This window comes from Cyclopterus lumpus, chromosome 2, assembly GCF_009769545.1.
Source record: "Cyclopterus lumpus isolate fCycLum1 chromosome 2, fCycLum1.pri, whole genome shotgun sequence".
NCBI lineage: Eukaryota > Metazoa > Chordata > Actinopteri > Perciformes > Cyclopteridae > Cyclopterus > Cyclopterus lumpus.
This window is the reverse complement of record NC_046967.1, coordinates 12,451,952-12,474,769: the sequence shown is the minus strand read 5'-3', so window position 1 is coordinate 12,474,769 and position 22,818 is coordinate 12,451,952. Positions and strand designations below refer to the sequence as shown.

At 47.8% G+C, this 22,818-nt stretch overlaps 3 protein-coding genes across 7 annotated transcripts; 2 read left to right on the top strand and 1 right to left on the bottom strand.

The window, feature by feature from the left end:
* Positions 1-1,559: 1,559 nt before the first annotated feature.
* On the top strand, positions 1,560-4,161 carry LOC117744608 (cyclic nucleotide-gated cation channel alpha-3-like). The gene is made up of 4 exons (XM_034552885.1): positions 1,560-1,665; positions 2,223-2,324; positions 2,407-2,513; positions 2,605-4,161. Exons 2-4 carry the CDS (start codon positions 2,239-2,241, stop codon positions 3,960-3,962), a joined length of 1,551 nt encoding a protein of 516 aa, XP_034408776.1. The 5' UTR covers positions 1,560-1,665; positions 2,223-2,238; the 3' UTR covers positions 3,963-4,161.
* Positions 4,162-5,121: 960 nt separating this feature from the next.
* On the bottom strand, positions 5,122-13,218 carry LOC117746144 (ubiquitin-protein ligase E3A). 3 transcript variants are annotated; one of them, XM_034555060.1, is made up of 11 exons: positions 12,986-13,218; positions 12,443-12,487; positions 11,779-12,068; positions 10,325-11,571; positions 10,099-10,243; positions 9,405-9,610; positions 9,162-9,326; positions 8,900-9,055; positions 8,747-8,820; positions 8,431-8,574; positions 6,614-7,471 (listed from the first exon to the last, which is right to left on the bottom strand). In XM_034555060.1, coding segments are annotated over exons 2-11 (2,550 nt in total). In that variant the 5' UTR covers positions 12,445-12,487; positions 12,986-13,218; the 3' UTR covers positions 6,614-7,350. The 3 variants fall into 3 exon arrangements, with proteins under 3 accessions (XP_034410929.1, XP_034410951.1, XP_034410940.1); XM_034555049.1 differs by having other exon boundaries at positions 12,934-13,040; XM_034555038.1 differs by having other exon boundaries at positions 5,122-7,471; positions 8,747-9,055.
* ddx4 (DEAD (Asp-Glu-Ala-Asp) box polypeptide 4) lies at positions 12,521-21,574 on the top strand. Of its 3 annotated transcripts, none has more exons than XM_034555091.1 (24): positions 12,521-12,651; positions 14,789-14,906; positions 16,228-16,257; positions 16,340-16,388; positions 16,485-16,526; positions 16,626-16,676; positions 17,270-17,290; positions 17,369-17,422; positions 17,683-17,721; positions 17,803-17,829; positions 17,935-17,976; positions 18,055-18,090; positions 18,176-18,211; positions 18,295-18,336; positions 18,437-18,579; positions 18,781-18,933; positions 19,088-19,242; positions 19,434-19,563; positions 19,639-19,805; positions 19,880-20,025; positions 20,432-20,531; positions 20,601-20,871; positions 20,958-21,065; positions 21,175-21,483. In XM_034555091.1, the coding sequence occupies exons 3-24, from the start codon at positions 16,237-16,239 to the stop codon at positions 21,247-21,249; spliced, it is 1,908 nt and encodes a 635-aa protein (XP_034410982.1). In that variant the 5' UTR covers positions 12,521-12,651; positions 14,789-14,906; positions 16,228-16,236; the 3' UTR covers positions 21,250-21,483. The 3 variants fall into 3 exon arrangements, with proteins under 3 accessions (XP_034410982.1, XP_034410973.1, XP_034410963.1); XM_034555082.1 differs by lacking the exon at positions 12,521-12,651 and adding an exon at positions 13,223-13,313; XM_034555072.1 differs by lacking the exon at positions 12,521-12,651 and having other exon boundaries at positions 14,167-14,906; positions 21,175-21,574.
* The last annotated feature ends 1,244 nt before the right edge of the window (positions 21,575-22,818 follow it).

The window sequence follows — 22,818 nt, the reverse complement described above, 5'->3', positions numbered from 1 at the left end:
CTTTTTGTGGCCAAACATTCACATCATCTGCTTTTCCACTGTACATCTACTGTACTGTACCTGAGCCCAGCCTGGGGATTGTTTTAGCTCTCTGGATTGGACTTTACCTTTGGTATAGGTCAGAATACAAGGTAAGGACATATAGAAGGAACAAAGATATAGGTCAGAACACAAGGTAAGGACATATAGAAGGAACAAAGATATAGGTCAGAACACAAGGTAAGGACATATAGAAGGAACAAAGATATAGGTCAGAACACAAGGTAAGGACATATAGAAGGAACAAAGGTATAGGTCAGAACACAAGGTAAGGACATATAGAAGGAACAAAGATATAGGTCAGAACACAAGGTAAGGACATATAGAAGGAACAAAGGTATAGGTCAGAACACAAGGTAAGGACATATAGAAGGAACAAAGGTATAGGTCAGAACACAAGGTAAAGACATATAGAAGGAACAAAGGTATAGGTCAGAATACAAGCTAAGGACATAAAGAAGTAACAAATGTATAGGTCAGAACACAAGGTAAGGACACATAGAAGGAACAAAGGTATGCCCCAGAAGCAAACCATGAAGCCCCTCCTTCGATGGGCAGGAGTGGGAAAAGGAGGCTCTCCGAGAGGAGAAACCCTTCTCATGTCCCATCAGCCTCTCCTGGAAGACATTCCCAGCGTTGACTCGTGATTGAAGAAGTGTTCAATGAAAAGAGAGAGTGTTCAGCCATCTGATAGGCTCCCTGTGTGTGTGGAAGTGGGCGTGGACTGCTGACCTGTCGTTGTTATTACTTTGGCCTGTCTGATAATATGTATACAATCTTCAACGTCATTCTTTGCTTATTCAATGTGTTCTGAGCAGCAAGCAGCAGTGTGGCGCTCTATTGACTTTACAGTGGTACTTTCAGCACCCTCTGGTGTGTTGCTGGTGTATTACCGTCATGATTACTGGCAGACATGTCAGACTGATGGAAATGTGTTTTACATTCATCTGATATTGAGTTGCTACATGTCTCGGTCACAAATACATGCATGTTTTTGTTTGTCTTGCAGGGCCCTGGCTGCTCAAAACATGAACAACTGCAACAATAATGATGGGTAAGACGATACAGGGATTCCTTCACACAGTGATTTATCACATCTACATAGAGATATGGTTCCATCTGCTACACAACATTTATACATAAAGACATTGCAGCCAATTGCATGAAATCTGATTTTCTTGTTACATCAAAGTGTTTATTTGTTGAATACATGTAGCACATTTTTACAATTGAATTTGACTTTCTAGGTGTGGGCAAATAATGACACGAGGTTTTTCCATTGGTCGATCAAATGTTGTTTATCACTGTCACTCATCATATGACATATCATATAAGAGTGCTCCTGGTTCAGTGTCCAGGTAAAAAGGGGGAAAACACAACACATGTTCTTTGTTCTGACCAAAGCTTTTATTAAACTCTGAGCTGCAGCAATGACAGCTGACCATCCCTCACACACCACGCCCCTGCTATGGATAGCCTGTGTTACAGCGCCCCCCTCAGGCTCTCTCACGCTACTGTGTGGAGAGGATCAACATAGTGATGTCCCCTGCCTCTGTTTCTGGACACTCACAGGAAAAAAGATGGCAAGACAGAGGAACCCAAAAAGGATGACAAAAAAGAAGAACCGTGAGTACCAAATACGAATTTTTATGGCTGCAACTTTCCATCAAACAGACATTTTTGACAATTTGTTCATGGTTTAACACACATTTGCTCAAACTTCTGGTAGAGTTAAGAACTTTAAAATCTTAACTTTAATTTAAAATAATTGGAGCAAAATGAGTAATGTTTAGGTGTCATTTATTTGGAAACAGCTGTAAGATTATTATTTTATTTCAGGAACCAACATGATGTTGTAAGCAGTGGTAACCCTGGCCGTCATAGCACGACCTATAGAAGGATAGAAAGTCATTGTAGTATTCCTGCTCTCTCAAGAGTCATCTTTAGCATGATTATGGTCTAAATAAAGCTCTAAATATGTGGAGGTCTCTTTGGAAAGACAGTTGATTCTAACCCTGCCAGAAGTTAACCTTTTTTTAAAACAGGTTCAACATTCAACTTCAATAATGATACCAATATAATACTTGAACCTCAGTGCACTGAAACCAGCAACATGTGTCAGCATCTCTCTTTGCTCAGTATAAACAAGAGGTATTCACAAAAACATCCCTTTCCTCATTCAGAAAGGAGGTGTGGATCATGGACCCCGCCACAGATACGTACTATTACTGGCTGTGCACAATATCCATCCCAGTGTTCTACAACCTGATGCTCCTGGTGGCCAGGTCTGACTTCATGGCATTTGGTCTTTCCTCTGTACCTGAGTGTTGTTTCCCAGGTCTTTGTCATGGTTGTGCTTCCCTGTAGGTCTTGTTTTAATGAACTGCAGTTTGGAAACCTAACACTGTGGCTGGTTTTGGACTACACCTCAGATGTCCTCTACTGCATGGACACCTTTGTGAGAGCCAGGACAGGTCAGTGTCAGGAGCTCTGCTGAATGTGTGAAAATGAAAGGAAACATGGATTGGTGTGATAATGCTAATACTGATTCCAATGTGTCAACAGGGTTTCTGGAGCAGGGTCTTCTTGTAAAGGATGCAAAGGTCCTGAAAGAAAAGTACATGAAGACACGGCAGTTCAGATTAGACGTCATATCAGTTATTCCCACAGATATTGTATTCCTCAAAATTGGAATCGACAACCCAGAGTGGAGGTTCAACCGTCTCTTTAAGTTAGCCCGACTCTTTGAGTTCTTTGACCGGACGGAAACACGAACGAATTTCCCCAACATCTTCCGAATTTCTAATCTCGTGCTTTACATCATCATCATTATCCACTGGAACGCTTGTCTCTACTTTGCCATCTCCAAGGTGCTCGGCTTTGGCTCAGACACCTGGGTATATCCAAGCGTAGATAATCCAGAGTTTGCTCGCCTGGCCAGGCAGTACATCTACTGCTTTTACTGGTCCACTCTTACCCTGACCACTATTGGTGAGACACCACCCCCAGTCCGAGACGTTGAATACTTCTTTGTAGTAGTGGACTTCCTTACTGGGGTTCTAATCTTTGCTACAATTGTAGGCAATGTCGGTGCCATGATATCCAACATGAGTGCTGCACGAGTAGAGTTCCAGTCTAAGATTGACTCTATAAAGCAATACATGCAATTTCGGAAGGTCACGAAAGATCTGGAGGTAAGAGTGGTGAAGTGGTTCGACTACCTGTGGACAGAGGAGAAAACCTGTGACGAGAAGCAGGTGCTGAAGAACCTGCCAGACAAGCTCAAGGCGGAGATAGCCATCAACGTACATCTGGAGACATTGAGGAAAGTGCGGATCTTTCAAGACTGTGAGGCAGGTTTGCTCATTGAGTTGGTCCTTAAACTTCAGCCTCAAGTGTTCAGTCCTGGAGACTACATCTGTAAGAAGGGGGACATTGGCAGGGAAATGTATATCATCAAAGGAGGAAAGCTGGCTGTAGTCGCAGATGATGGGGTCACGCAGTTTGTGGTCCTCAGCGACGGGGCCTACTTTGGAGAAATCAGCATCCTCGGTATCAAGGGCAGTAAGGCAGGAAACCGAAGGACAGCCAACATCCGAAGCGTGGGTTACTCGGATCTGTTCGCCCTGTCCAAAGACGATCTGATGGAGGCTCTCATTGAGTACCCCGATGCTAAGAATGTGCTGGAGGAGAAGGGGAAGTCTATCCTGATGAAAGATAATCTCATAGACGAGTCACTGGTAGCTGTTACTGACGCCAAAGACTTGGAGAACCAAGTCAATAAGGTTGAAGCCAGTTTGGAGGTCATGACGGCCAAATTTAGAAAGTTGACAGCCCAGTATGAATCTTCCCAGCGTAAACTCAAACAACGGCTCTGTAATATGTCGAACCAGGTCCGAACCCTCGGAGGAGACAATGAGTAGATCTTGTCTATTGTAGGAAGGACTCTTTGTTCACACCACATGAGCAGCAGCTCTTAAACAGCATGAGCCTTGAAAGTTGACCTTTCTCATAACACAGACATTCAGATGGCCAGGTAACACAATACCTAACTGAATTCTGTTCCTCCTGAATATCCAAAAGCTGCCTGGTACCACAATAGGGTATGGCATACCTGGTCACATTATCTCTCAGTCTTGTTAATGTTCTTTAAACAAGTGTTCTCTGATGATGTACTTTATTTACTTATATATTCAGCAAAGTCCCAGACCAGCTGTTTGTGTAATGCAATTGAGATTTTAGGGCTTTTTTAAAATAAACCGTTCGTACCGAGTAACAAAAGGTAACAAAATGGTACCCTTCTGGTCTCGGGACTAGTTGTCATATTTGCACCGGTCAGGAATGCCTAGCATTCTAGTGAGCAATTACAAAAGGCATCAATGTCACCTGTGTATTTAAAGCAATACGCAAAAGGATCTCCACTGTCACTTTGCCGAGATATTCAGGAAAATGCTTTTTCTCCCACTCCCACCCACATTTAACCGTATCAAAAATACTATCTTTTATCCCTTTTGATATATGTAGCATAGTTTAAAAGCAACACCACTGTTACCAGAAGTTCTGTTCCCTGGGTCTGTTTTTCAAGAACAGTTTTAAATAAATAGATTTTAAATCAGTCTGTGTTTATTTCCATTAAACAGACCGACGGAGTCATTTAGAGGGTTACCATTGTGGGCTTGTTAATAGGGAAACATCAGATGGTGATCACATCTATGGTTAGTTGGCCTGGTGGTCTAATCGCTGCATCGTGATTCAGTTCGAGGACTAACAGGGTTCCCAATGTTTCGGAGAGATGGATTTCAATAAGACCGACCCGATACCGATTAAAGGACCTGCAGTCTGTGGCGTGTGAATGCTTCCAAAGTAAATAAAGATTATAAAGTGGTATTTCACGTACAGCTGGGCTCCTATTCATTGTGTTACATTCTCAGCTAGAGGAGGATGTTCGAATCTTTTTCAATGACTGTCCCAGGTTTTCCAGGACATGAAGGGCACACTATCCACCTTCTTTGTGTCAATTACAGCAGCCACCCTGGAAGGGTTAGGGTTCAGGACCTGTGGACTCAAATAAGGCGACACAAGTTGGAAAAAGCTGTCATCTTTATTTAGCATGTTTTCACAACACGAATACTTGTTGACTTTCATGAGTTTGTATCTTTAAGAATGAAACTGTTAAGCCAGCCTTTCCTTTCCAAGACCAGGCTGACCTTTCACCTTTCACATGTTCACATGAGCAGCATCCAAACAGAGGAACAGAGATGTTAAATAGATAAAACTAGACCTGGTCTCAACAAGTCGCCCTGAACCGGTTTGAACTCGGACACAGAGATGCTCCTGCAGTCACACAAACATACAGGATGCTGTAGTGGTTCTCCATCACAGTCCATGGGCCACCCAAAGGGCCTCCAATGAAGACGTTCTCCAACATCCCGTTGCCCATGACGATGAGGAAGTAAAGCATGGCTCAGGGTTGGTTTAGTGGTGTGTAGTGGGCCCCATCAGACCTCAGCAGAGAGAGAAGTCATCCAAACCGTTTGTTTTAGACATAAAAGCTACTCAGCGCCCATGAAGCGGGCTCAGGAGTCATGACTCGTGGCAACAGGTGGTCGTGTACGAGGAGACGGTAACCAGCTGTCGACTGACTCCTAGTCCATGACCTTTGACCTCTTCACAGTTGACGTTGTCCGTTTCCGGTTCTTGACGTAAACACAGCAGGAAGAAGCTGAAGGACCAGAGACAGGGGGTCCCATCTGCCCCCATGTATGACCACCTGGTACCCTGAGACCCACATATAGTAATGACACATGAGCCAGCTTCAGGGACCGATTAGGAAGATCTGGTTCAAGCTGTGAATAAATGCTTCACCGTTTCAGAGCAACTCTGAAGCTGAGGGGAAACGGTTCAGACAACAGTGTTTACCCAAAGACCTCAACCAGGGTTAAGTTAAGGGTCAACCTGAAGGTTAAAAGGACAGTGCTCCATGACAGCTTGTGTTCCTCACGGTGAAAACCAATGAACACCAAGTCCAGGATTTAATGCCTTTGGTCGGGAAATTTAATTAAACTGTTGACTCCACCTATTAAGTGTCTGCCAATTGATCTTCATGTTGTACCAACAACCAAGTGGTAGAAATAACTAATTATCATGTGTAATAGAGCTTATATACACACACAGTGGTTTAAATCCTTGTTCCATTGGAGGTGTGTTTAAATTTAGAAGTTCTACTCTTTGTGAAGCCCTTTCCATCGACAGTGGGTATTGACAGGTCCAAAGATAAATGTGATCCCAGTGACTTGTCCACACAGTACCGTATCTGTACGCAGGACCAGGACCCGGTGAGCCGAGCTTAGAGCCCACAGGAGGAAACAGGAGGAAACAGCCTCGCTACCTATGGCTGCTCTGGGATCACATACATGTTGTATCTCAATGCCAGAGACTCCAGGTCTAGGCTTCAGAGACTAAGCCTGAAACAGAGCATGCAGCGTGCTTCCTGGAGTTTCACCTATCGACTCTGAGACCACCAGCAGAGTCCGGTCCACAAGAGTACATCCTCCAACAGGTGCCCGACACGGTGTCGTGGTTCCAACTGGTACATAAATACTAGTTTTATTTAGAATCGTCAACACAGGAAGACATGGAAATAAAATGCTTCAAACAATCATGGCCAGAAAACAAACATTCTGAAAATGTCTAAGTGCACTTACATAGCTCTGTAAAGATCTTAGTCTAACCTGCGGTGGTGCCCCCCCCCCCACACCCCCACGGAAAAAAGGCTCAAAAACAGCCATTTCAGAATGTGCCATTTTGGACCAAATCACAGTAACTCTCTGAATACCGTGATGAAGATGACTTCTCTAAAGACGACTCTACACTGCATGCTGTCTGTCAACAGTCTGGACCAGAGCTCAGGTCTACTTTTACACATTTCATATCGACTGGTTGGTGAAGTGTCCCAATGCACATGGTTTAATATCAACCCATCCCCCTTTCCCAGTAGGGACGCTATCACAACAGGCGGGCATGAAAGAACCCGTTTGAAGCTTGAAATAAATAATAAGGGAACTGATCCTCTGTACATCGAAACACACAGGGCTGCTGCACATGCACATCATGTGGATGTGGTACTTTGATCAGGAGGTCTCTGTGCTTACACTGACGGAGCAGAACTACTTTCTCCTCTTCCATTGTTGACTTTCCTCAAAACATACTCTCTCTTTCACCTCTTAGCTTGTGTCTGATAAAGGAAGGCCGGGCCGGGTCTGATGGGCTTTCTGAGAACGAGTCCGCTCGGAGCCGGGCTCGGAGCCGGGCTCAGAGCATGCCGAACCCTTTGGCGTAGGTGACGGCTTTCAGCAGTCTCTCCCTCAGCTTCTCCCGGTCGCTGTACTCGGGCAGCAGCAGCACATTGAAGCAGGTGTGAGATGTCGGTAACCTGCAGAGACAACACAGCTGGTCAGTTTCCTTCTGACCCACAGCCTTAAGAGTCATGGAGGAGATCCCTCTTCTCACTTTACAGGCATACACATGTGTGTGGGTGCAGGCACGTGTGCACACATGCGTAGGTGGTTGTGTATGTATATTTGTGCGTGTGTGCGTGCTGCTGTGTTGTGATTAGCTTGCTTAGCTTGTGTGCTAACGGGTTACTTGGTACCTAGAGCAGTTTCCTAGCCTCTGGAGCTGATGTCGTCCTACAGAAACAGAGCGCTGTCTCTCTGAATGAAAGTCGTCCTTTCCATTGACACACACCTAGCAACACCAACTTCCCTTTCAAACTTCCCTTTCCACAGGAGTCTCAAAGTCACTTCCCTCTGCTGCTTGTGTAACACTTGGTGTGGGGACGTTAAGTGGTGTCACACCTAGGACTCGTTTATCAGTGCTACGCTGAAGTCCAGATAAGCCTCTGCTCTGGGAAGCTACAGCAGGACTTTAAACACATCCTCTTTGGAGGCAGATGCATGTACAGCTGCTCTGGGAAGCTACAGCAGGACTTTAAACACATCCTCTTTGGAGACAGATGCATGTACAGCTGCTCTGGGAAGCTACAGCAGGACTTTAAACACATCCTCTTTGGAGACAGATGCATGTACAGCTGCTCTGGGAAGCTACAGCAGGACTTTAAACACATCCTCTTTGGAGGCAGATGCATGTACAGCTGCTCTGGGAAGCTACAGCAGGACTTTAAACACATCCTCTTTGGAGGCTCTGGCAGGATAAACAGCTGTCGTGTAGTCTTTTCCCTCCACAGTGGGCGAGTTGTACAGACCAGTCTCACTTCCTCACAGTACGGATGTTGGCTGTAGATAGAACAGCCTCACTAGGAGCCATGAAGTGGATCCACACACTGAGCCTCGACATGAGGGTACTGCAGCAGCAGCGTGACGATGGGCCCACCTGTCCGTGTCGGGGCCGTTCTTGGCGATGATCATCTTCAGCTTGCCCAGCCCGCCCACAGGTGCTCTGTCGGTGCCGGTGGTGAACTGCAGGAAGAGGCGCTTCTGCTCCTCCCCGAACGAGTGCAACGTCTCCCAGAACTCCCTGTGATGGAGGAAGGACCCCATGGAGTCAACACCAAACATGAGGTGCTAGTGTACCCCTCCCAACATGTCATCCTACAGGACTACAGCCCCTCATCATTTCCACTATGGTCTTGAACCTGTTCCCAGGTCAGTGGCCACACACCGTCCCAAACAAAACACACATGTCTCACTTGATGATTCGAGAGTCTCGGCTGTAGCCTCCATCGTATTCGGTGGTCTCTTCCAGAGCCAGGAAGTCCAGGTTCTGCAGCACAAGACAAGAGGGGATGAAGGCTTTGAGCTAAAGGACGCAGCGAGTCCCAGCGTCTGCTCACGGAGCTCACCCTGCTGCCACAGATCAGGAGCTCGATCTCCTCCGGTCGGAACAGGTACTTCAGGGGGGACTCGTTGGTGACCATGTGGAAGCCTCTCCTGAAGGCCTTGAACTGCTTCTCCACGCTCTTGTTCAGCATGTACTCCGCGTACTGAGCCACGAACTCCTGCACACACACACACACACACACGTTTACTATGGCCCAAAGAGTAATAAAGAAGACTACATGAATCCTGGTAAAGTAAGAGGAACCAGATCAACTCCAGGCTCACCTTTCTGTTTTCATTCGTGACTGGAATCTTGTCCCCATTTTCCCTCAAATCGTACATGAGTGGGTTCCCAAACAGGTCCGTCTGGGAGATCTGGAACGTGATCATCATGTCCTCCTCCACGTTGCCATCGTACTCCAGCAGTTCCTTCAGACTCTGGAAGAGAACCTTTACACCACAATTCAGATTTAGTTTTACTGGATTAGTTCCAGACTCCATGAGAACATTTGATGGGGAGGAGGTTACCGGGTTGGCGTCAGCTAAGTCTCTGAAAGTTCCCTTCTTGCCCATCAGCTTCCTGTAGACCACCATGGGGAAGTGGACGTCCAGAATACAGTTGTTATAGATGGCCAGGCCCAGAACAATGCCGATCAGAGTGTACTGGCCTTCGTTCTCCAGCGAAGAAGGGTTGAACCAAAACAGCTTGGTGCGCTCGTCATACGTGAACATGCCTGCAGGAGGAACAGAGGCGTGAAGCTGTGAATGATTACGCCCTCGTCTGAGAGCAGCCAATCAGGAGGCTCCACGCAGCGTTGGGTTGTCACCACGGGGACATCGTGATCAGAGCTCCAACGACTTCTTATGCCTTAACTTTGGAAACAGGTTGCTTCCTAGAGAGAGCTTTAAACTGAATGAAATGGCTTTTTGATTGAAGATGACATGAATATGAAGAACCGCTGCTTTACTTTCCTCTAACTGGGAATGTTGGTACCAGCTGTGGGAGGAGAGTACAACTAGTAACAACTTCAGGTAACACTATACATCAAGTCACTGCAATAAATATATATATATATATATAGCAAAGTTAAAAAGAGGAACGGTAAAGTTTAAAAAAGGATAAAGAGAATTGATGTTTTTACTCATTTGCATTACTAGCGCCCCCTGGTGTCCTTCTTATAGTATTAGCTTGGCAACATAAATGCTAGTTGTGTTTTCTTACCAATATCTGGGTTAAAGATCTCCTCCACCACCAGCTGGAAGAATTCTTTGGAAACGCCTCCTTCATCAACGCCTTGCTCTCCTTCAAACTCCACATACAGCTGCTTCTTCAGGTCTGCAGGGTTCTCCATCGCAATCATTTCCAGCTAGAGAGACACAAGAGGAACCCGTCAGTATTAAACCATTGTGTTCTACTGCTCGCATGTGGAGGGCTGGCACACACGTACCCGGACCAGAGCGTCGTCGATGATGTGGTCTCGCCTCACTTTGAGCCTCAGGTAGGGGTTGAGCTGCTGGCCCTGCACCAGGCTGTAGAGCACGGTGATGCGCCGCTCGCTGTACATGCGGATGCGGTTGTCGTAGTAGAGACCCAGGTTCTTGGTGACGGCGTTCAGGATGAAGGGGCAGGTCATGAAGGAGAACTTGTTTTCGGTTTCAACCTTAAAGAAAGTGTAGTCCTTGTCCATCTCCAGCACCTCGTTTAAAGGTTCGTTGACAAACTCCTCAAAGGCGACGAGCGGCCGCCGGCAGTCGTTGGTGCGGATCCCCAACTCCGTCTCCAGCGGGTCCACCCGAGGGCCCTTCTTGTTCCTCCGTTCCTCGCCCAGCAGCTCCTGCAGGGTGAGCTCACTGGACTCAGGGATGGGTTCCTCGTCCTCGTCCTCATTGTGCTCCGTGTCGAGGTCGCCGCCGAGCACGTTGGCGTAGTAGACGATCTTCAGGCACCTGGTGGCCGCCACCACCGCGTCGTCGTCGTTGACCAGGTTGCGGCTGCTGAACTCGTTACTGATCACCTTGTAGGTGATGAGCTGCTGGAAGGTCTCCACCATACGCCGGATCTGCTCCGTGCTGTAGTGCGACCACAGGCGGGCCAGTTTGGCCAGAGCGCTCAGTGGGAGTTTGCTCATGGCCTTGCAGAACTGTGGCAGGGCGATCTCCAGGTACTCTGGGCTGTGGAGGTTGCTGTTCTCCATCACGATAACAAACAGGTTCAGGTAGTTCAGGTCTTGCGAGTACACGTTGTGGTAGGTCAGATCGCACTCTACGTTGGGTGAGAGATAGACCAGCGCGTTCAGGAAGGCGGCTTCTATCTTCTCATTGGACAGCAGGCGCTCGTATACCCGCCGGACGGCCTCGATGTCCACCGACACCTCATCGGGGCCCAGCTTTTGGACATCGTTTCCCCCCGAGGAGCCCTCTCCGAGTCTTGATGATGAAGAGGAGGGCGGGGAGTCCTCCTCCATGGCGGAACAGGCAGCGGCCTCCTTCTCATCCTCGTCCTTGTCCTCATCCTTACCTTGGAGGGACTTGAGCTCCTCTTTGGTGTGAGGTTTGGACCTCCGGAAGCTCTGCACCAGGCCCTCAGCACTGGAGAACACCCGACCCAATACCCTGATCAGAGGGGAGTAATCTTCCTTCTCTCCGCAGATGTCCAAGATCTCATAGACTTTGTCCTCCGTCAGGTAATTTACATCTAAGAGTCAAATATCACGTTGTTAGAAATAAAAAAAACGAAACACTATATATATATATATATATATATATATATATATATATATATATATATATATATATATATATATATATAAATAAATATATAAATATATATATAAATAAATATATAAATATATATATATATATAAATATATAAATATATATATAAATTGTGGCATTTACTGACCTCTGAAATTGTCCCGTACGGAGTGGACGTCTTTATGGTTCGACTTCCTGTTACCGGCGGAGTTGCTCTCCAGGTAGGCCGAGGCGGTGACTTTCTTTGAGGGGTGGGGGTCGCATAGCGTGGCGTTGACCTTGTAGAGCTCCAGGGCTTTGACGGCCGCTGCGTTGTTGTCCATGCGGGTGAAGCCGGCTGACGAGGCGCACCACGAGGTGGAGCAGGACTCATTCCCACAGCCCTCGGTCAACTGGTGGTAGTAGCGCTCTATTAGATGTTTGGCAGCTGCTCGCTTCCTGCGTTCGGAGGTGAGGAACAACAGATTCAGAAGCGCCGCGTGAATCGATACACTATTTAAAAGTAATGAACCGCACTGAGTACACCGTGGGATTGATGGCACAGACCAGTGGTTCTCAAATGGGGGAACGTGAAGGCACTCCAGGGGGTACATCACTGAGAAAAGGATGAGCACCACTGGCATGACAATGATTACCACGTTTATGACTTATAACATGGTCAGCATGACTTATTACCATTATAACATGGTAATAACATGTGAGCATGACTTATAACAACACAGTCAACCGGCTCAGAGGAGAAGGACAACAAGTGAGATGAGAACGGAGTCCTGAATACAGACACACACCTCGGGTAGAAAGGCTTGACTTACATTCGGCTTGTTTCAGGGTTTTCTCTGTCAGGCTCCTCGTGTTCTCTAGATGAATGACAGACAACACCAGTTAGAGAGAGAGAGAGAGAGAGAGAGAGAGAGAGAGAGAGAGAGAGAGACACACACACACACACACACACACACGGACGATGAGGACCAGAGCCCCCAGAGCCCCCCTCCAGTCGGGGTCTTACAAAGTCAATACAAAGGTACGCGGATCCACACAAGACATTACACTAGACACGAGCCCAGTGAGTTAGGAGAGAGGACTTAGGAGAGAGGACACGGGCGAGGATTTAGCTAATGTAGCTCAACCTAGCTAGCAGGCTGGCCTCGGCTCTAGTGGCGTCCCTGCGGAGCTCCCACAGCCCCGTGCTGGCTACGAGCTGCGCCACGGAGCTGAAACACAACATGGCGACAGCACCGGAGAGCTAGCTCCCAGGAGGAGCGCTCCCCTAGCAGCCCCGGCTCTCTCCTGTCGGCCTCCCCACCTATGCGCTCCTCCTGCGGGGCTGGTCTCGGCCTGTGGTGGCGCACACTCACAGTCCTCGTCCTCGTCGGGGTTCATCCGACCCGTTATCCTGCGCTGTGTGTCGGCCCGCTGCTCTCGGAGGTCGTCTCGAGTGCTCCTCAGGTGGATTACAGCTTTACGAGTCCGAACCGGCAGCGACGAAGGCTCTTTATTCAGAACTTCGTTCGCGGCCTTGCTACAGCAGGCTCTTCGCTCTGCCTGAGGTTCACGGCCATCTTGACTTCAGCGTCAACCGACGTCCCACAATGCACCGCGTTGCAGCTCCAGCAGCAGACGTGCTGGACTGGATCACATGCTACGAGGACCTGGACTCAGTGGACTCCTGTGGGGGGTTCTGATGTATGGAGAGTATTATATTATAGGATGCACCAGTAACAACGAGCTGAGTCTCTGCATTGCTCTTTTAACATGTCTGTTCCTATTGTTTTATTATTGTATTGTATAAAACCTGTAAAGAGGACCCTGTCCTGAGCGGGCCTGATGGCCTAGTGTGCTCTAGTGGTCCTCTAGTGGTGCATCTTCAGACATTACATTGATCAAACAGCCTGAAACCTTTGTTCGATTATAGTTAACATCTACATGTGTCCTGTCAACATGTTTCATGTTTCTGGAGCTGTATTCAGACTGGAGTACATCAAGCTTTATTCACACAAATGTGACAGTGACGACAGGGACAGGACGAGGACAGGGCGAGGACAGGGTGAGGACAGGGTGAGGACAGGGTGAGGACAGGGTGAGGACAGGGTGAGGACAGGACGAGGACAGGACGAGGACAGGGCGAGGACAGGGTGAGGACAGGACGAGGACAGGGTGAGGACAGGGCGAGGACAGGACGAGGACAGGGCGAGGACAGGGTGAGGACAGAGTGAGGACAGGGCGAGGACAGGGTGAGGACAGGACGAGGACAGGACGAGGACAGGGCGAGGACAGGGTGAGGACAGGGTGAGGACAGGGCGAGGACAGGGTGAGGACAGGACGAGGACAGGGTGAGGACAGGGCGAGGACAGGACGAGGACAGGGCGAGGACAGGGTGAGGACAGGACGAGGACAGGACGAGGACAGGGCGAGGACAGGGTGAGGACAGGGTGAGGACAGGGCGAGGACAGGGTGAGGACAGGACGAGGACAGGGCGAGGACAGGGTGAGGACAGGACGAGGACAGGGCGAGGACAGGACGAGGACAGGGTGAGGACAGGGCGAGGACAGGACGAGGACAGGGTGACGTCAGGACGAGGACAGGGTGACGTCAGGGTGAGGACAGGGTGACGTCAGGGCGAGGACAGGACGAGGACAGGGTGACGTCAGGGCGAGGACAGGGTGACGTCAGGGCGAGGACAGGACGAGGACAGGGTGACGTCAGGGTGAGGACAGGGTGACGTCAGGGCGAGGACAGGACGAGGACAGGGTGACGTCAGGACGAGGACAGGGCGAGGACAGGGTGACGTCAGGGCGAGGACAGGACGAGGACAGGGTGACGACAGGACGAGGACAGGGTGACGTCAGGACGAGGACAGGGTGACGTCAGGGCGAGGACAGGGCGACGTCAGGGCGAGGACAGGGCGAGGACAGGACGAGGACAGGGTGACGTCAGGGCGAGTACAGGGTGACGTCAGGACGAGGACAGGGTGACGTCAGGACGAGGACAGGGCGAGGACAGGACGAGGACAGGGTGACGTCAGGGCGAGTACAGGGTGACGTCAGGACGAGGACAGGGTGACGTCAGGACGAGGACAGGGCGAGGACAGGACGAGGACAGGGTTTTACTTTTCATATCAATTAATCTGTAGCTGTACTTCCGACTGTGCGGGAAATCAGCGGAACTGGCAACCTTAGCGTCCCGTGTGCACACTTTGCACACGACCCTGAAGGAAGCAGCGACCTGAGTCGGACCACGAGGTATCCACCAGACTCCACTTGAGAAGCGGTTGGTAAGGTATGGCTGTGCACACTCGAGGCCCGTGTGGGTTATACTTAATAACGTGTCGTCTACACAACACTACCGAGTTATCCTCACGCTAGCGCACCGACACCAGTTAGCTGCCTAGCTAGCGCCGCACCTTGCTGCTGCGACACGCGTGCAGTCATATCCGTGCACTTCACCTTCATACTTAATATGATATCTCTCTCATTAGCTTATACTATATAAAAGTGCATGTTTTATATGTGTGTTAGCGTGAGGCGTCGGCCCGCTCTTTAGCGATATTAGCCGAACGTTTCCGAAGATAATTAAGCACACTAAGCTAGCAAAGGAATGTGCTAATGTTAGCAACCACGAGCCGCTAATCGATTCCTTTGGTCACTGAGGGCCTGAAGGCCCTGAAGGCCAACCATAACCCACGTTACACGGCGCCATGTTAGTTTAATAGCGGCCTTAACCTTAGTTTAATATCGGCTTTAACGTTAGTTTAATATCGGCTTTAACCTTAGTTTAATAGCGGCCTTAACCTTAGTTTAATATCGGCTTTAACGTTAGTTTAATATCGGCTTTAACCTTAGTTTAATAGCGGCTTTAACCTTAGTTTAATATCGGCTTTAACCTTAGTTTAATATCGGCTTTAACCTTAGTTTAATAGCGGCTTTAACCTTAGTTTAATAGCGGCCTTAACGTTAGTTTAATATCGGCTTTAACCTTAGTTTAATATTAGTTTAACAGCGGGGTTAACCTTAGTTTAATAGCGGCCTTAACCTTAGTTTAATAGCGGCGTTAACCTTAGTTTAATATTAGTTTAACAGCGGGATTAACGTTAGTTTAATATTAGTTTAACAGCGGGGTTAACGTTAGTTTAATATTAGTTTAACAGCGGGGTTAACGTTAGTTTAATATTAGTTTAACAGCGGGGTTAACCTTAGTTTAATATTAGTTTAACAGCGGGGTTAACGTTAGTTTAATATTAGTTTAACAGCGGGGTTAACGTTAGTTTAATATTAGTTTAACAGCGGGGTTAACCTTAGTTTAATATTAGTTTAACAGCGGGGTTAACGTCAGTTTAATATTAGTTTAACAGCGGGGTTAACGTTAGTTTAATATTAGTTTAACAGCGGGGTTAACGTCAGTTTAATATTAGTTTAATAGCGGTATGGTGAGCACGAGGTCGGCCCTTTGAGGTGCCGACTTTACAGCTAGGGAAAGACATGAAAAAGACACTTAAGATATGAGTAATGTACTTTATTTAGTATTTGTACTATTCGTTGATGTGATGTATCACCCCACCAAGGAAGTACTTAAATCAATAACTCCTCCTCGTGTTTTCCAGGTGAACAAAATGGACGAGTGGAATGAACAGGTAAGACCTTACTCATTAACTCCAGCTTAGCGGTTCCTCTCAGCAGCCAGACAGCCAACACGTGACTCATTTTACTCCACAGGAAACCACTCCTAGTACCACTGCAGGAGCAAGTCACTCCTCGAGTGAAGGTATGCACATGGTCCACTGAGGACTCCTGTTTCCAGTCTTAAGCTCCTGAAGGACACGCAACTAATGTAAGATGATGTGTGTTTGATCCTCTTTAGGCACACAAGGAGGCTCCTGGAACAGTGGTGGTTTTGGAGGGGGTAAGTGTGGCACATTGAACAATAATATGATATATTATAATAATGACCATCTCTGCCCTGGAGAACATTGGTGAACAATGTTTTTCTATTTCACTCCAGGTCGCGGAGGAAGAGGCAGGGGAGGAGGATTTAAAAGCTCATTCTCCTCAGGTACTCCTGATGTTTAATTTAACAATTATTATAATTACTCAATAAAATCACGTTTTTCCTCCAACTAGTGATATCTGACATTTTACAGACTAGAATAACTGAAAAATAATCAATAGATTGCAGGTAATTTAAGAAGCAGCATCATCAGCAATTCAATTGGTCCAAGTCAGCCAAAATGAAAGCATCAGTGAGCCCTACATGTTGCACAACACTGGCATTTAGTTAAGTGTTCTGCATTTTGGGGAATCCATCAGATATTCCCTACTGTGCTTTCATTTGTGTATAATCTCCTCAAACTAAATCATGTTTTTTAGCATAGAATGAGGCCTTCGTATCTACACAGGGAGCTGGTCCTCTCCGTGCACTAAGGTATACAGTTACTGTAGTCTTGGAAAGAGGGATGAGCACCATCTAGTGGTGTGGTTGCAATCTGCACCCAAATGCCACCAAATCCTACAGACTGTCTCTGATAGTCGACTGTTGCAGACTGTATCTGCGCTCTAGAAGCTCAAGGATGAGACATTAGAGTGTAAACTCATGATGAACTCTATAGGCATTATTGAATGATCAAATCTAAATCTTTCTTTTTGTAGGAGGTGACGAGACTGGGAATGGTAAGCAGTGTGCAGTATTATGCTAAATAAGGTGGCTCAATCCTCGGTGCTACTGACACTCCTATTTGTTCTTTATAGACGGACACGACTGGAACAGCACGGGAGGAGAAAGAGGTGGTTTCAGAGGCAGCGGTGAGTCCATGAAGTGTTGAACAATAACCTGGTAGTTGGGTGTAAATGTTCAAATACTTGAAGGATATGGTGTGAGCGTAGGTTTTAATAAGGTCTTTACTGGAGAACATCCTAACAGACCACACATTACAAGGAGCATCCCGGATTGAACCATCTGCACAGTGTGAAGAGTATTAGCAGATAATGTTTGTCACCTTTCAGAGTTCTAATTCCATTGAAAGGTTAAAACTGTTCATTTATTATTTGTTTCTCCCATCAAGGGCGCAGCAGAGGATTCGGCAGAATGGATCGCAGTAATGGTAAAGTTTTCATATGTTGTTGTGAGTGAAACTCTTTGAAAGAGATGTCAGCTGACTACATGAACTGCCTTGATTTTACAGGAGATGACGAAGGAGTTCATGAAAATGGTCAGTTTACTTTGTTTGTCCACCACATGCACACAAAGCTCTAAGACTTGTATACTTGAAGTTCCCGTCTGTTCTTTGTATTTACATTGGGTATGTTCTGAACAGGCTTCAGGGGAGGAAGAGGCTCCGCAGGAGGTTTCAGACGAGGTACTTCTTGATTCAGTCCTGTTCTAAGTGATGTAGGCCTGATCTGAAATGTGTTGCTAATTCAGTAATGTGTTGAAGGTGGCGACAATAGTGGAAGAGGAAGCTTTGGAGGAGGTAAACGAGCACTCGCCTAACCTTTGGGATGGTTGACCCTTTAGCCATCGGTTCATGTTGGTAAATGTGTCTTCTGTCTTTGCAGGCTACCGTGGGAAAGATGAGGAGAGCTTTGCTCATGGTTGTAATGTTGTTTAATGATTAACTGATTTTAGCTTTTAACCTGTAGCCTTTTCACTAATGTGACTTATGTGTCTCATGCAGGAGAAGCTAAAGATCCAGAGAAGGAGGAAACGGATGGCGAACGTAAGTTAATGAACTGTTGAATATAACCATCTATTCATCAGTTCTGTAGTAGGCTTAGTAGTCCTGTATTAAGCTTCTCCACTTCATATGTGACCCACAGGACCAAGGGTCACATACGTTCCCCCAACTCTACCTGAAGACGAAGCCTCCATTTTTGCCCACTATGAGAGAGGCATCAACTTTGACAAGTATGATGACATAATGGTGGACGTCAGTGGAAGCAACCCACCGCAGGCTATCATGGTGAGAAGTTGAATTCATGAATTAGTTCACCAACAGTTGCTGGTCTATTTGTAGTCGCTGCTTCGGTAAGTGGGTCTCAAAAGGATGGGGACTTTACATTTTGTTGACCCAAACAACCAAAAGGTAACACATGAACGGTCCCTTGAATCTGGTGTGTTACATCTGTTGTACAAGTCAACAAGTCCAGACCTTTTCCTTCAGACCTTTGATGAGGCAGCATTGTGCGAGTCCCTGAGAAAAAACATCAACAAGTCTGGTTACGTGAAGCCGACGCCTGTGCAGAAGCACGGCATCCCCATCATCTCGGCCGCCAGAGATCTCATGGCCTGTGCCCAGACTGGATCCGGTAAAACGGTGAGTTGAGAGACACTTGACCGTCAAGTCGGGGTGGAAGGTAGAAAAGGTGCAGAGTACATCGCTATCAATTTGCTCTAAGATATAAATTTTCTGACTTTACAATGCTGTGTTTTCTGAAGTCTTTATTGTGAATGCATCTCCCTTCGTCCAGGCTGCATTCCTGCTGCCTATTCTGCAGAAGCTGATGGCAGACGGTGTGGCAGCCAGCTCCTTTAGTGAGCAGCAGGAGCCTGAAGCCATCATTGTGGCCCCGACCAGGGAGCTCATCAACCAGATCTACCTGGAGGCCAGGAAGTTTGCCTTTGGGTATGTTGCACTGTGGCTTGTTTTCCGATGAGTTTAAGGTATATGTAACGATCCCTTTCCATTCGTTGGGTATGACCCGGTAGAAGTCTGCAGACGCTGCTCTGGTCCTAGTTGGTTGTGTTCATGATTTTCTAGGTGGTTGTAACCCCCAGCCAGTAAGCAGTATGCTAATCGAGTCATGTCTGTTTTAGGACATGTGTGCGTCCTGTCGTGGTCTATGGTGGAGTCAGCACTGGACACCAGATAAGAGACATCTTCAGGGGATGCAATGTGCTGTGTGGAACTCCAGGGAGACTGCTGGATGTGATCGGAAGAGGAAAGGTAAATAAATGGAGTGTTTAACTGGTGCGGTCTTCAGTGGAAAGCTTCCCCTCTAACTGGATGTCTTTGCTTCAGGTCGGCTTGACTAAGCTGCGCTACTTGGTGCTGGATGAGGCTGACCGCATGTTGGATATGGGTTTTGAGCCCGACATGCGCCGCCTGGTGGCCTCCCCGGGAATGCCATCCAAAGAGAACCGTCAGACTCTGATGTTCAGTGCCACCTACCCTGAGGACATCCAGAGGTCTTCACCTTTTTATCAGCCGCATCGTGTACTGTGGGCTCGGCCTGTGTGAATATGGAAGTGTGTTTTTGCAGGATGGCGGCTGACTTCCTCAAGACTGACTATCTGTTCCTGGCTGTGGGCGTGGTGGGCGGGGCCTGCAGCGACGTGGAGCAGACCTTCATCCAAGTCACCAAGTTCTCAAAGAGGGAGCAGCTCCTCGACATTCTCAAGACCACAGGTACACTTTCATCTGCCTCCTAATGTGTTATTAATGAATAATTAGAATATTATCCACTAAGACTAATCATACATTGATGCTGAAAAGTCTCTATACAGGAGATCCATATATTCAGTTAAAGTCTAAACTCTATAACGTGGCTTTGCTACGTAGCGTTAAGTTGCATTTAATCAAATATGGACCGTGTTCAATCACAATGGAGCTGCTGGTCTTCATTTAGATGTTCTGAGGCTCCAAAGCTGCATTCTCTCTAGTGTCCACCAGGGTGAGACTGGCTGTTTAGAAGTCTGAGAAAGTAACTTTCCCTCAGTAAACATTCGTTTATGGTTTCAAGTCTTCTTCATTACATTATGGGTGACATCACACCGACTACATCCTCTCCTAATCTGCGTCTGGTTCTTTGCAGGAACGGAGCGCACCATGGTCTTCGTGGAGACCAAGAGACAAGCGGATTTTATTGCCACTTACTTGTGCCAGGAGAAGGTTCTGACGACCAGCATTCACGGGTAAGAGGGGTGTCCAGTAGAGCCTGATGGTGGCCTGTAGGTCTGGACTGAGTCCTTCCTGTTTGACAGTGACCGGGAGCAGCGGGAGCGAGAGCAGGCTCTGGCAGATTTCCGCTTTGGTAAATGTCCGGTCCTGGTGGCCACCTCCGTCGCTGCCCGGGGCCTGGACATCCCAGATGTTCAGCATGTGGTGAACTTTGACCTCCCCAACAACATCGATGAATACGTGCACCGCATTGGGAGAACTGGCCGCTGTGGCAACACTGGGAAGGCGGTGTCTTTCTACGACCCCGACGCCGATTGCCAGCTGGCCCGCTCCCTGGTCACGGTCCTGTCCAAGGTAAGAGGGGCATCTGGGATACAGCGTCTTCATCAGGCGCGTGCATCGGAAGTACTCATTGTTTCCATGGCGACTGTGATTGACAGGCCCAGCAGGAAGTGCCCTCGTGGTTAGAGGAGTCTGCGTTCAGCAGCGCTGGAGCCGTAGGCTTCAACCCCCCCAGGAAGGGCTTTGCCTCCACCGACTCCAGGAGGGTAAGTGCATGGTGGTGGTCTTGGTGTTTCTCTGGTGGTCTTGGTGTTTCTCTGGTGGTCTTGGTGTCCGTGTAGCGGTCCGTCCTCACCCGGTGTCCTTCATCCTCAGGGAGGGTCTTTCCAGGATCAGGATATGAGGAGACAGCCGGCTGCTCAGACTGCAGAAGAAGAAGAATGGGAATAGAGGAGATGTTCCAGCAGCACCCATCAACGCATTGACCACTTATTTTTCTTTTCCGTTCTGCTTTTTGTAGTTTTAAGTACAACATTTAAAAAAATGTCTAGTGAGATGCTAATCGTGAAACCAAGTGTATGACGTCTCTTGACTGGCATATTGCTTGTCTGACTTTATGTCCTGTTACTATATATTTTGTTCCTTACTTGGATTGATTCACTAATAAATATGTTTGTTCAAAGCAAAGCCTACTTTGTGTTACATTGAAGGCCGTTCATTAAATGTTAATGAGTACTCCAGAGGGTCAGTTTGGAGTACGTACAACAATAAGCTCCAGATAAGTGTGTGTGTGTGTTTAAATGTCATTTCCTCAAACATGACCGACATATAAAGTGAATACCAAATAGTAAAATTCAAGTAAAAACAAATATATAAACATTGAGACAACATATATTCCGTACTCTGACATAGAGTCTTAAAGGAGAGGAAGGACAGAGTTCAGCTTCCTGCCTGGTGGACCAAGCTGTTTGAGAGTCTGGTGCGACATGGAGGCTGAAGAGGAACTGTGTGTGTGTGTGTGTGTGTGTGTGTGTGTGTCCGTCAAGTCACACAGTGATGCAGTTTATCAGGATGCTCAATGGGGCCTCGTGACGTGCGCATATATATATATGTGTGTATATGATGCCATGTCACTGCTGTTGAACAGTGACAGCAGAGGGCTCAGATTGTCCTTCGTCCTCCTTTCAGCCAGACCTCCACTCAGTCTGCTGGTCTCCCCATCCACCACAACAAGACCAGACCAGACCGGCTCCACTCAGAGTCTGCTGGTCTCCCCATCCACCACAACAAGACCAGACCAGACCGGCTCCACTCAGTCTGCTGGTCTCCCCATCCACCACAACAAGACCAGACCAGACCGGCTCCACTCAGAGTCTGCTGGTCTCCCCATCCACCACAACAAGACCAGACCAGACCGGCTCCACTCAGAGTCTGCTGGTCTCCCCATCCACCACAACAAGACCAGACCAGACCGGCTCCACTCAGAGTCTGCTGGTCTCCCCATCCACCACAACAAGACCAGACCAGACCAGACCGGCTCCACTCAGTCTGCTGGTCTCCCCATCCACCACAACAAGACCAGACCAGACCGGCTCCACTCAGTCTGCTGGTCTCCCCATCCACCACAACAAGACCAGACCAGACCGGCTCCACTCAGTCTGCTGGTCTCCCCATCCACCACAACAAGACCAGACCAGACCAGACCGGCTCCACTCAGTCTGCTGGCCTCCCCATCCACCACAACAAGACCAGACCAGACCGGCTCCACTCAGTCTGCTGGTCTCCCCATCCACCACAACAAGACCAGACCAGACCGGCTCCACTCAGTCTGCTGGTCTCCCCATCCACCACAACAAGACCAGACCAGACCGGCTCCACTCAGTCTGCTGGCCTCCCCATCCACCACAACTTGTGGTCCTACTTTAATTGAGTAATCCATTTAATATTTGTACTTCATTTGTCTGACTTTCCATTCCCCTCCTCGTGTTGACTCTTCTCGTGCTCATTGACTTATTAAAC

Coding starts and splice junctions, on each gene's coding strand:
- LOC117744608 (XM_034552885.1), top strand. CDS start 2,239: ATGGACCCCGCCACAGATACGTACTATTACTGGCTGTGCACAATATCC. Junction 2,325..2,406: donor CTGATGCTCCTGGTGGCCAG/GTCTGACTTCAT, acceptor GCTTCCCTGTAG/GTCTTGTTTTAATGAACTGC. Junction 2,514..2,604: donor CTTTGTGAGAGCCAGGACAG/GTCAGTGTCAGG, acceptor ATGTGTCAACAG/GGTTTCTGGAGCAGGGTCTT.
- LOC117746144 (XM_034555038.1), bottom strand. Junction 10,244..10,324: donor TCGACGACGCTCTGGTCCGG/GTACGTGTGTGC, acceptor GTGTCTCTCTAG/CTGGAAATGATTGCGATGGA. Junction 7,472..8,430: donor AACGGCCCCGACACGGACAG/GTGGGCCCATCG, acceptor TTGTCTCTGCAG/GTTACCGACATCTCACACCT.
- ddx4 (XM_034555072.1), top strand. CDS start 16,237: ATGGACGAGTGGAATGAACAG. Junction 18,580..18,780: donor ACCCACCGCAGGCTATCATG/GTGAGAAGTTGA, acceptor CTTTTCCTTCAG/ACCTTTGATGAGGCAGCATT. Junction 20,872..20,957: donor TGGTCACGGTCCTGTCCAAG/GTAAGAGGGGCA, acceptor TGTGATTGACAG/GCCCAGCAGGAAGTGCCCTC.